The 13,743-nt window shown below is 40.9% G+C and overlaps 1 protein-coding gene across 1 annotated transcript; it reads right to left on the reverse strand.

Annotated features, from left to right (window-relative positions):
- Positions 1-9,344: 9,344 nt before the first annotated feature.
- On the reverse strand, positions 9,345-13,458 carry ADRA2C (adrenoceptor alpha 2C). The gene has a single exon (XM_042871509.1). The coding sequence runs from the start codon at positions 13,456-13,458 to the stop codon at positions 12,115-12,117; it is 1,344 nt and encodes a 447-aa protein (XP_042727443.1). The 3' UTR covers positions 9,345-12,114.
- Positions 13,459-13,743: the final 285 nt, after the last annotated feature.

The raw sequence follows: 13,743 nt of genomic DNA on the forward strand, positions 1-13,743 counted from the left end.
CTACTGTTTGTCTTGCTTGGATTTTAAGATTTTTTTCTGATTTCTGTAGAAGTTTTTTAATTTCCCCACCTCTGAGTCCCAGAATCCAAGTTCAAGTATTATGGAGGATCATTTCTATAGGAATAATGAGTAGCTGGCCCATGCAAGGTAATTGCTCAGTGGCAGCCATTTCATGAATGAATGATGCTTTCCTCTCTATGGTCTCTCTGTAGGATTTAGTAATAATACTGTGATTATACAGTTATACTGCTGTAAAAAAGGCTAGAGCTATAAATTCTACAGCATTTCTCCATTTTATTTTGGAAGAACTAGTAATATAAGAATGGTACTGGTATCCCCTCAGCTCTTTCTTATCTGTTACTAAAATGTATTCCAAGATATCCATATCCAAAAAAGTTAATTGTTTTTTAATATTATAGATCACTGGATCTAAAAGATTACAAGACGAAAACAGAATATCTTATTTCAGGGTGGTGCAGAAGTGAATGGGAGTAACTCTGCCTTTCTGAACTCTATCATCAGTTAATGTAATTGCAATGCAGGAGTCTTCTGCCTGAAAAGGAGTCTGTAAATACCAGCTTACAGTCATTTTGTTGCTTTGCTCTCTTGCACTTGCTGCACTTTTGCAGGAGAAAGAAATGTAAGAAACATGTAGGAAGAAAAAGAGAAAGGGATGGTTTTTTGTTTTAAAAAGTAAAACATAACTAATGGGTATTAAAAACAGACAGTCAGAGACCTACAAAACCAATATCCCATTATTAAGGAAGGCAATTCAGTTATAGAGTCTGTGCGCAGACAATTACATTCTTGCCAAAGAACCCTGAGGCTATTCATGGAACTATTTACCTGAATGCATGTGTCATTGCTCCCTAAAAAACAACAACAAAAACAAACAAACACACACACACACACACAAAAACAAAAAAACTGGAACTTTGAGAGAAGAGCTAACTTAATTAGCAAATTATACATTCAGCTACACATCAAATCAACTCAAAGGATCGACTTACAGTTCTAAGAATACCAAATAAATTTTAATAGAATAACATTCTCATCTAGCATGTAAAGTGCTCATCATCTGTTTGGAGCTTTCATGGTTTAAAAATGGCTTATTTCTGATATTTTAATCTTGGGACATATGTACTTATCATTGTAGGATGTGCAACTGCTTGGGAAACAGTTATATAAATAACTTCAAGGAACACAAATAGAGCACACTGATTTAGAATCCTCATGAGTGAGTGCAGCTTTCTGGATATGTGTAGACAAAATGTTGACATTTATCATTCCGTAGTTTTTTCCACATTCAGACAATTTGTTATGATTTGTATCCTGAGCAGGAATCGTGCTTCTAGGCACTGAAATGCACATAAGAAACTCCAAAACAGGAACTGCCTCAGAAACATTTTAATGTAAATGTTATTCTCAGAATCACAGCTCCCCAGAAGATTAATACCTCCATACCAACGCTGTACCTTGGACAGTGAGAGGCTTTTATAGTGAGTATTTATGAACTTCAGCAGGAAAATGATGCAAAAGTTTTTTTCTAAAAATCTTTTTGGCCCCTAACTTTATTAAATCATCGATTTTTGTAGTACCTCCTGTAGCTACATAAAATAACAACAAATTCCAAGGTTTTATATCTATGTAACTGTACGAGAGTTTGGAAAGCTACTGAAGTTAGATATAAAAGTAGACACTGGCTATGCATATTACAAAGTTTAACTTTCAAACCATTTAATGCAAAAGCAGAGAATCAGTGAATTTCTAAACCTCAGCAGCTACTCTCAACTTTTTATTATAGGTATTTCTAATAATTACAATCTAGGACTTCTGTAGCACATTCAGTGTGCAGAGCACTCAAAAATATTTATGGATTCAGTAATAACAATACTTTTCAATAATAATAATAAAAAAGGTGAGAGATTGAAATGATTGATTCATAACACATTCGGCTGGAAACCAAGAATGAAACTAGATATGAACCTTTGTCCAGACCTGAATAATGCCTCTGCTGGTAACTTCTTATAAAACAGAATTTTAAAAGTTTTGAGACTGAAAGTAGGCTTTTTACCCTGGGAAATTTTCTTTCTTGAGTGGATGCGGGGAACAGATACTTTGTCATACTAAATCAAGGATTATGAACGTTTATTTAGAGCATGTTCTGGCCCTGTGATATATTTAGTGGAAGCCAAATAACAAGCTTCATAGCTTATGTGAAAAACACAACTGTGTTGCCATGTCCTACAAGAGCATCAGCATTGTAACTGCAGGAAAACATTTACAACATTCTGAAAGGAAGAAAAAGATTTTCAATTCCAGATGTGACAACATATTCATGAATGCAGCAGCTAGTACTCAAATCTCTGAAATGCCAATTACTTCTACACAAGGGTCAGATGCCTACCATGCAGAAGTGAGTGAGGAATAAAGCAGCAAGTGTCATTGTCAGAGACTCTCATTGTTCCGTCTTTAGTTAAAGTCTTCAGCTGACTATGGAACATGCTTATTTCCTTGTTATTTTTTCCCAGTCATGGCAGCAATGGTATAAATCATGACTTGGTGTATTATGATCTATATTCTTCTCCACTTCAAAGAAAGTAGATCACAGAGACTTATTTGGCTTGCTGAGCATAAACACAGTGTCTTTCCTTGTCTATAAAATACATTTATGTGCATCGTCCTCTACTCTGTTAAGCATTGGGGTGGAGGAGAAGGAGGGAACATGCTGATTCATTCTGAACAAATAAGGATTGTGCCCTGGACCCACAGAAATGTCTGTTAGACAGAATTAGCACATGGCAAAAAAGATTTAGAGACCCAAAATGCCTAAGGGAGAAATGAGGAAAGTTTGCCCACTTATACCAATACATGTGTCTTTCTATACAATACTGTTATTTTGATGCTATCCAGTTATAAGGACTTTCCTTTACTGTTGGGAGGACCATACTTCTTAGTCCTAGACTGACTTGGTATGCAAGGGAGCTCGGGAGGTCTCTAATCCAGCCTTCTTCTCAAAGCAGTGCCAGCTATGAGGCCAAACCAGGTTGCAAAGGTCATTATTCAGTCAGGTCTTGGAAGCTTCCACAAACAGATACACCACCTTCTCTCTTGGCAATCAAGATGTTTTATTATATGACATAAAAGGGGCAAGTATATTCATTGAATTCATTGAATTGTGCTCGATTAATCACATAATGAAATAGTTAATTTGCATTCAGAAGTCCTATTTTTAATGTTTATACCTCATGTTTATTTTTGCATTGCCAAAATAGAAAAGGAACAGTTATTCCTGTAGTCATGTATCTTTTTTGTTTGTTTCTTCTCTAAAAGAAATGGTGGAAAAAAAATTTCTCTCATTAATAATAACAGTTACCACAACAAAAATCCAGTTAACACACACAAAAGTCATGAGAAGTTTTGAAAACATGAGAGCAGCTCCAACCTATGATGACGATCGGTCATCCCAAGCTGGAGACAGCAGAATTATGTAAGACTGAGCTGCAGCTGAACTCTGGGAACAGACTGGTTTATCCTCCTCCCTCATTTACTGCACATGGGCTACTTTTAAAAATTGCTTCTACCTACTTTGCTACTTTAGTACCATACATTGGGGCAGCCTTTCTGCTTAGTTACAAAAAGTCTCCCCTTGAGTTTCACGGAAATTGACTGGTTTTCTGATGGTGGCAAATGCTGCCAGGAATCCCCCTCAGTACAAAATGTTCACCTGGTATTAAAGGTCTCAAAATTTCCTCTTATTGCGATCAATTTACTTGAAAAATATGTACATAATTCCTCAGAAGCTTGAAATATTTGTTCCCATATATTGTCCATCCTGCCTAATGTTAAATCTGTGTATGTTATTTCTGTAACAATTTTTTCATTGGGTTTCTGGGAAATTGTTGGCTTTCTGAAGACACATGTTCAATAAATTCAAGAGAGGTGATCTTCAAAGTATAAGAGAAGAATGATATAGTAATCTGTACACTGGGCAGATCTTAAAAGAAATGAGAGATTTGAAAGATCTCTCCATCTACCTCTGATTCTCTGCCTGTTTGCATCTTGACCTGGACATTTGGTTGATTATTTCAGTGCCCAACTTTCCACCATCTGTCACGGAGTTATCTCTAGATCTATATGGGTGAGATTTCTTTTCTTTCAGTAACTTCTGGAAGTATATAAGAATTCCAACCCTTTGCAGTGTAAACTGTAAGTTGGGGTTATGAGGGTACCTGTTGAATGAATAGAAAATATGGGCATCTCAAAATGGGAGTGTTGAATACAACACTTGTGACTAAATAAAATTACAAAGTCCTTAGAAAACAGTGATGCTGGTGCCTCCACACAAACTAGACAGGCTGTGCTTTGCTTTTTTTCATTTTTTCTTTGTTAATTCTGCAGAAGTGAAATGGAATGGACTGCCCACTAGACAGAAACAAGCTGAAAGAAACAGTTTGTGTATTCCAGTAGGATTCATGTGCAAGGTCTGCAGGCATGTGGCGTTCACAGAGCCAGAAGCAGATCTCTAAAGCACAGGCAGAACTTTGTAAACATTGGAGCTTAGCAGGGTTCTGAGACGAAACAGTGGATTCACTGGAAGGATCTGCAGAAAGCAGAAGCTTGTTAAGATCTGCCTACCGCAATGCCATTAATCTTTTGATTTCCCATCAGCAAAAAGGGCATGGCAGTTCCTTTGTAATGCATAAAGGCATTGACAGACTAAGCATTATGAAGGTTATGAAGTATTTAAATACAGTGATAATGGAGCTCAGAGCTGAGTGCCCAGCACCCTGGAGTCTGGAAGTCTCGGCTTTCTGGCACCTCACCTAGCAGCTGGCCCAGCCAGACAACCACCAGGCAGTCAGACCAGCTGGGGCTGATTAAAGGTCTTCTGACCTTATTTTATATGGAGCAAAACAGATATATTATTTAAGGAAAGATCAGATTTAATCAAACAAGCATTTTTCTAGAAAAAAAAAAAAAAAAAGCACATGACCAAAACAACAGCACTCAAGAATCCTCAATCAGTTCTATCACTGTGTAGAACAGTGCATCAAGCACCTCTGATACACCACGTGGCAAATCAAAACTAGCAGACTGATGAACTGACTTAAAGTTTCCCTTTAATCAGTTACAGAAATTGCTGATAATGTAAAAAAAAATAAATCAATGTCAACGTTAGTGAATGCACATTTATAGATGCTTTCAAAACCCTGCAAACAATCATTGAACACTGATAAAATTCTCCAAAAGTAATGCAGTATGGGTTGAGTGAGTCAAGGACTTTTAGCATCACTCCTGGCATGCTTGCGTTAGATGTACTTACACACAGCACAGCGCAGCATGGAAGCACCTCGCAGACAATGCTCTGGGGAATCCTCCCAGAAGAGCTGGTGGGAGGGCAAGCACTATCGTCTTTTTGTAGATCAGATCCCAGGACATACAGAGTAAAGGCTCAGCAAGAGTCTGCTGGGTATTGTACTCGGGCTGCAAGCAGGGACAGCTTTCAAGAGCAGAATCGGGGAACAGAAAGACAAAGTGAGAGAGCTCTCCTGCCTTATGTAGAGTGTATTTCACTCCTCTAACCTTTGCTGTACCCTTGAGATTGTTCCTCTGTGTGCCTACAAGGGCCCCAGTTGAACAGCTCCACATTGCTCGTATCACAGGTCTCAGGCAGGGCATCCTCAGGACAGACAAAATTAAGCCTTTTGCTTTATTCAGCTGTTCCCAGTATTTGACTTATGTTTGCTTTCCAGATAGAGAATGTCCTTGTGAAACAAAAGTGTTAGTCTACTGAGAGACAAAAAGCTAGGTCAAATAAAACATTTATATGCCTAAAGGAAAAGCATTTTAGCTGTATCACCTTTATAAATAATCTGTTGGCTAAAGCACTCAGTGAGGAAGTGGGAGACCTCAGTATTAATTTCTTACTCCAATGGACTGACTTGAAAGGGATGCTGTGCTGAAACTGTTACATCATAGAGGAAATCATTTGAAATTTTGGGTGAAAGGCATAGAGAACAAAATCAAGAATAGGGTGTACCTGCATCCTAGGGTTAACCTCTGCAGTGAGTGCCATACAATTCAGAACCTGTGAGGTTCTTATTTCCCTGACTCATGCCACTTGTTAGACATCACAGGAGAAAAACTACTTCTCATGGCCTGACTTTAATTAATTAGAAGGGGTTAACAGAGCTAACAGAGGGAAATACAAATCTTTTTTTTTCCCTGTTGTCAATGGAATTTACAGTTTTCACAGTCAGCAGAGAGCTGCCAGGAAAGAGTATCACAGAAAATGAACGACTGCTGTTCACAAAAATGCTGAAACACTTAAAATTAATTGATTTTGACAAAGCAGGCAGCTACATTTTTGTACTTTACGTTCAGGACCTGTAATAAAGCACTTTTTTAAGAGAGCTTCATATAGACAAATTGAATTAAGTGCTGTTTTACTTTTCATTAGATTTTTCAGAAAAGTACAGCGAATTATTTTATAGTAGAATGCCGTTCATTGACAGAAAAGCTTTTTTCTTTTCTAGTGTAAACAGTTCCATTAGCACAGTCTATTAAAAAATGAACTGCAATTTTACCTGATAGATCTTGTGATAAAATGCTAGGCTGGGACTAGAACAGGTTTCATTTCATAATATTTTCTGTGCCTGTGCTCCTTTCCTTTTTCCTTTTCCTTTCCCTTTCCCTTTCTCTTTTCCTTTAAGATGCCACCAATCTTCCTCACTTTATCAACTGCTGTGCAGTTGAAATACAAAATATGTGGGATGGTGTGGTGAAGTGCATGAGAGAGAAATGAATTAAACTGTATTTCTGTAAATATTTAAGAAACAATTTAACCTTCTGGCAGTTTTAAGCCTACCACTTAAAATAAAGCAATGTACCAAATGTAGATATCACCTAAATTCAAACCAAGCATGACAGTCACCATGAGTTCAAGACACCCAAGCCTTTCCTGTTAAAAACAGTAACAGAGTTATCACTGGGCTACTGGTATATTCCCTGAGAGACCTGACTCCTGCTTCCCTGAGAAGCAGTATGTTCACAACTTCCATGTCACGTGGCTCTATTGGCCTTCCCTAGGACTTCAAAGTGATTGGGAAGGCACAACATTTAAGCAGCTCAATTATCAGAATATGACCCAGGGAAATTTCACAACACACTCACAACTCTTCAAACTGCTCACTGTCCCTTCCTTCCATGCTTTAAGTGGCCTCAGAGCAGAGATGCGTAGGGTAGATTGTAAAAAAACAGTGTTTTCTGTGAAAAGTAAACTGAACTCAGTGTAGAATTATTGATGCTACATGGCCTTAGGAGACAAACTGACAAGTTGCATTTTGGTTCAGTTGCAAGGACAAAGGACTAACTTATGCTAGGTGTTGAACACTGACGCGAGCAATTCCCTAACCCTACCTCCTCCCACAGCATCTTCTGTACAATCTGCTTGATCCATAGGTCTGGAAGGCAAATTAACATTGGGTAACATGGGAATAAACCTCCAATGTTCTTGTCTAAGGTGCAAAGAGGGTAAATATTAATTCATCTGGTGCTCTGGGTATTCATTTCTTCACACACTGTGTTCCCTCTAAGTCTAGAGTGTTTCATCTGAAGCTTCTGGCTTCCTGCTCCTCACCAACTTCATGAATGACCATGAAAATAAAGCCACAAATAGCATCTGGCTTTCAGTTTGCACAAATTGTAGCTATTCCTTCCTTCTTGACTGTAGTCATAGGTTAAAGTTAGAGCATTCTCATGAAATGTATGCTATTACTGACGTGTCCTACAAAATTCTTCAGTATCTCAGGTGCTGTTTGAGCCAACATCAACTTCCAGGGAGTGAGGGAGAGACCAACAGTTTTCTTCTCTGAAAAACAGATGCAATGAGATAATATTCTTTATGTAACTTATTCTGAAAATACTGAAAAAGCTTTGCTGCCCTGATGTAGTCAAAAATCCCTTGACCAACACCTTCTATGGGTTTGACAAACACCCTGACCCACACTACACGTTCTATAGGTTTGAACAAAGTGAAAGCCAGGAGGACTGCTTTCAGTTAGCTATGCATTTACAAATGTTTACTTACATTCCACGGGCACATTTACTGAAAAAAGGCAACATCCTTGCCCACAGTGAGTAGCTCCCTCATTCACCCTCATTCACATGAAAACTCTAATGAAGTTTTCTGGGATTACTCACAAAAGATGATGCAGCTCAGTGCGCACAAAGCTGTTGTGGTACAGTCTTTCACCTGTTTTACTTCCCAGAAATTGTCAGTGTTCTTGGAGCAACAGGATTTCTTAATAAAGTGATCACACAGAACAACAAGGGACTGATTCTTACTTTAGACAATGCTTTAAAGCTGTGATCCTGTCACATCTCCTGTATATAAGATACCCTCCATCTGCCTCAAGTCTTGAAGAGGCTGATCCTGTGGGTCTTACTCATACAAAACTCCCACAGAGGAGCTGAATGATAGGAGCTCCGAGTTCTCATCCTAGCTAAGTTGTATTGTTTGATATTTCAATAACAAACCAATAGTGCTACTGTTCAGAAAATTGGTTCTGAAAATGAAGCATTAGCTTCTCACTTTAGACTGACAGAAAATATTCTTCATGGTGAAATACACAAATGAACAGTTAAAGATCAGATGCTTGTTAAAATCAATATGGCTTTATAGTAACATTTTTTTCTTCCACAATAGTAGAGAAAAAGTGTTTCCACCAGCTCATCAGATGTAATCAAAGATACAAATGAATACATTTGAAACATATCTTCTCCCTTTTTCTTATGCAAAAGCTTCATTGGCTGCATTTTTCCTCGGTGTGCCATGAGACAACTTAGAGTGGAAGTACGACAGTGCAAGCTGCAGAGCTGATAACTTGTTATGAAATGTTAACAACACACAACGTTACAAATTCCAGTCTTCAGCTATTACAAGTAATAACAGAACACTAATTAAAAAAATAAATCAGCCCCGTTTTACTTCCTTGAAGCATATTCAGTAGTTACATTAAAAACAATATTTATAGAATCCTCTGTATTCACTAATTTAGAGGGAAATGCACTTAAAAGGGGTGTATACTGCGCATCCTTATTGATGAATATTACTTTTCACCTAGCTGAGGAGAAATAAAATCCTCCAGACATGGAAACAGGTGAGTAACAGAGAAATTAAAACCACAGAGAATGTCCTGGTTTTAATATACTGCTGTACATAGATGTTCAGTATCTGCATCAATGCCTTTTTAGGCTTTTTGAAATGCAAAACAAAAACAGAAGCATTATATGACGATAACAGAATAATTTGATAGCAAAGAAATTACTTTTAAGGCACATCAGCCATTCCATACATATTTCACCTCCTCTTTAAACTTGTCAGTTAAATTTCATTTGACTCCATGACTTTTATGAAAACAAAGGGGAAGGACTGCACTTACGGACAACAAATCTGACTTAAAAAACAGTGCAACAGTGAAACTGCTGTGTTTCTGCAGACTGGGAATCCAATCAAAATGAATGTTAGGTGACAATACCAGACCCTTATCTCGGTAGGAATGGGTATCTCTAATGAAACTATCCAGTAGCTCAGAGGTAGTAGCTATATACCATATGTTGCTTTGGTTGCTTTGGCAATTATATAGTTTATTCATAAAAAACAAACCTGAACTTTTTAGCTACATGATTACCTAGAAACTATCTGATCTTGCTCAGCTCTTGTCGATGTCATTTTAAAAAGAATTCCCCGTTTTACACAAAAGAAAATGGCTTGTAGTTTCCTCCTCTTGGTCTGTTGCTATTTTTCCTTCTATTTGTCTGTTTCAGGTACACGCTTGTACCAAAACAGTTGTAATTTACATAGGGATGCTCCTGAAAATGTCTGAACAAGCCTTTTTTAAATGCAAATGTTTAAACAAAGTTCAAATCTTTTTACAACTCCAAGCCTTATTTCAAGAAAGGACCCACTAAGTTATGGATTTAAGATACTGAAAATGTCTCAGTTGCTTCTTTAATGAAATTAAGCAAACTTTAAATGCGTTTGGTGCAATCCTCTAATCCTCACTTAGGCAGAACTCCCTTCCACTTTAGTTGGCCCTCAAGTTGAATTGTTTATTGAATTAACACCAGAATAGTAACCACCGCCAGCTTGCCGTTCCAGGGTTAAGTGAACTGAATGAAAAACTGATGAAACAAACCGACTGCTCTATCATTTCTTCTTCTGATGTAGAGATTTCAAAAGAAGAGAGGGCAAAAACACTTTCACACAGAAGAGAGAGAGTAAAGAAGGGCATATCTACTGATTTCCAGGTATAGATTTAATGTAGCTGTTTCAAGAAGCCTGCTGTATATTTCATTCTATTTTTTCAAAGAGCTGTTTATTATGGAAAGGTTCATTTGAGGCAGATGCCAAATCTTACTACCTATGGAAGGAGTGATACACATAACAAAATGGAGCAGTATTTACCCCTGCAAACAGAATAACATCTTGCAGCAGCACAGCTGGAGAAAGGATGTAAATGTTCAGCTGAGTCTTACACTCAGTACACACTCAGTGAGGAATACACAGACACCAGCCCCTGCTTCTAACTCTCTTCATTACAGTTTATGACATTTTGTATGTCATAAATCCACGGGAAACACAGCTTACTTTAATAACTATCCAAACACTCCTTCTCCCCCCTGGTCCCCAGCAAAATACTCTGAAATCATGAACTAGAAATGCAAACAGGAAAAGGGAAAGAAGGCAGCATTAATATTAAAGGTCTGGAACAGCTGCACCTTCATTTGAGATTTGTTCACACAAACCACTGACAACCTGTAATGTATGCTTCTCATTAAAGAAAATAAATAGAAAGGATTTACTTGCTCTAAATCTGTAAATACGAAGGATTTAAAGACCTCAGTGGTGTGGTGATTGCTCTTCCTTTGAAAATCTGCATAGCAGAGAGCCTCTGACTGCCTGTCTGAGGATAAGAGCAGCATCCATCCAGCCCTGAGATAAGCTTTTTGAGGGGGAACTTACAATAATGGGGAGAAAGTTCCCCACACAGTACATTTAAGTTGAGCTAGTTAGAAATTTGACTTCAGAAAAATTTTAGTTTGGTTCAGCAAAATGATTTTGTTTTAATGGAAATTGGTTTAAGACAGAATATTTGTCTTAAACAAGCCACCTGCTCCAGGATGGCAAGATTCTTAGGCCACTGATCTGAGAGCGATGGAGTAGGAATTTACTGCCTGGATATCCAACGGGGGAAATAAGGTCATTGTGTGTATGTGCTCTTTATCATATTTCATGAAAACATGCAAAACTCCCAGATTTGTTCCACTGACAAATTTTACAGGAAGATAGGAAAAACACTTCCCAACCAGCTCTATGTGCGAAAAATCCCTTTAAAGAAAAAGAATACCCCATGCTTGACTTAAGCCCTGTGTAAAATCGTCATTCAGAAGGTTTTAACAGTACAAAGGTTTATTTAGAAAAGAGTTTGGATTGTTCTCTAGGGTGTTTTTTTTTTTTTTTTTTTTTTTTGGCAAACATTTAAATCCTTTCATAATCTAGAAGACTGCCAGTGCCTGGTGCCTAGCACTTTTCCCCAAATAAGCAGTAATAGCCAGTTTCTTACTGGGACAAGCCCATCCATGGCCATAGCTGCTCTGTTAATACTCAGATCCATTATTCCACCACAACTGCCACTTAATCTTTTCCTCTTGCTGTCTCTGTTTGTTTTCCCACAAAATGCAGAGCCTCTATAAGCTCTGTGCCTCTCCAGTTCAGTGTCTTACCCAATTTCCTCTGTGGACTCCCTGTGTCCTCCATCAGGGTTCAAAGACAGTTCCTCCCTTTCCTGTTTACTCATCCATACCCCAAAACAGCTCCTTCAGCACCATGTTGCCATTCTGCACCGCAGTGAACATGCTCAGCCTCCCTGATACCATCCCCACATCCCACCACACTCTGCACGACCAAGGGGGGCGAGCCCTCTTTCCTCTCTCTATGCCCCAACCCCCATGTTCTCTTCCCTCCCTTCTTTTTCAGCACAGAGCCTTTTCCTTCCCTTTTAACTCCACTTCTGCTCAAGGCAAATTCACCCCTCTTATCCCTCCAGCTCAGTGCCTAAAGTTCTTCTTCTTCTTCTTAAACAGAATGTGTTTAAAGGACCTGCGAAAGTCCTGGTTGAAGATGGTGTAGATGACTGGGTTGAGGGAGCTATTGCAATACCCAATCCAGAAGAAGAACTTGAAGAGAGTCTCAGGGACCTCGCATGCCTCCCGGCAAATGCCATAGAGGCTGTAGCTGAAGAAAAAAGGAAACCAGCAAACTACAAAGACCCCCATGACCACGGCCAGCACAAAGGTAAAGCGTTTCTCCCGGGCCTGGGTGACCTTCTTACGGCAGATACTGCTACGCTTCCGACGACGGCGATATGAGAAGAATTCCACGGAGCGATTGCTAGAGCGGGAAAGACGGCTACTGGAGTGCTTGGAGGAATATGAGTAGGAGAAGGACTGGCTCTTGCTGCTTTTGCGAGGATGCTCCTCCCGGCTCCGCCTCCGTCTGCTTTCTGAGGTGCTGCTCTCCTCCAGCTCAATGTCCTCCAGCTCAGAGGCTTTGCGCCAGTGGTGCACTGAATAATGTCCGTTCTCTCCCAACTGCATCCTCAGGGACGTGCAGCCCCCAGCAGCACGGCTTAAGCCATTCTCAGTCTGGGAGGACCCCTCTGGCATCGTACGCTTCTCAGAGAGGGTCCTGGTCCTTAGCTTGGCCACACGGTAGATACGGATATAGACCAACACCATGATGAGGCAGGGTGCAAAGAAAGAGACAATGCAAGAAGAAAGAATGTACCATGTCTCATCATTGAGCTTGCACTGGGGAAAGACATCTCCTTCAGGGTCCCGGTACATGGAAATCAACGGGGGAAAGGAGATGACAGCAGAAATGAGCCAGACGGTGACAATGGTGGCCTTGATCCGCCGAGGTGTCCGCTTGAGGTTATACTCCACCGCCTGCGTGACCGACCAATACCTGTCAAGGCTGATGGCGCACAGGTGTACGATGGAGGAGGTGCAGAAGAGCACATCTAGCGCCAGGTAGATGTTGCACCACACTTTGCCGAAGTACCAGTAGTTCATCAGCTCGTTGGCCAAGGAGAAAGGCATGACCAGAGTAGCCACCAGGATGTCTGCGCTGGCCAACGACACCAGGAAGAGGTTCTGGGGGGCTCTCAGCGCCCGGCTGGTGAGCACAGCGATCACCACCAGCACGTTGCCCACGATAGTGAAGACGATGATGAAACCCACCAGGGCCGCCAGGCTGGCCATGGCAGCAGGCGAGTAGGGGGAAGGAGGCTGCAGGAGGGCGGCGGAGGAAGGCGACGAGGGGGGCAGCAGCGTCAGGGACCCGTTGGGGGAGCCCAGGCTGGTGTTCCCCAGCAGCAGCAGCAGATCCATGGCGGGTGTGCGGGCCGCCGCCGTCCTACAGAGCCCCGCGGAGCCCCCCCCCCCCCCCCCCCCCCCCCGGCCGCCCCGCCGCCCCCCTCATCGCCCCCAGCCGACGGCTCCGAAGGCTGCGCCGTGCGCCTCCCCCGATCCTCAGAGCACCGCCGCGCTGCCTCCGCCCGGTCCCCGGCGAGGGGACAGCGGGGCACGGCTCTCTCCCGCCGCCCGCCCGGTCATGCCCGGCAGCTCCGCGCAGCCGCTCAGCCGAGGGGAATCGCCGGCGGGTGCTGGATCCTC

The sequence above is a fragment of the Lagopus leucura genome, unplaced genomic scaffold (genome assembly GCF_019238085.1).
Source record: "Lagopus leucura isolate 7727_CA_CO unplaced genomic scaffold, USGS_WTPT01 Super-Scaffold_100004, whole genome shotgun sequence".
NCBI classification, from domain to species: domain Eukaryota; kingdom Metazoa; phylum Chordata; class Aves; order Galliformes; family Phasianidae; genus Lagopus; species Lagopus leucura.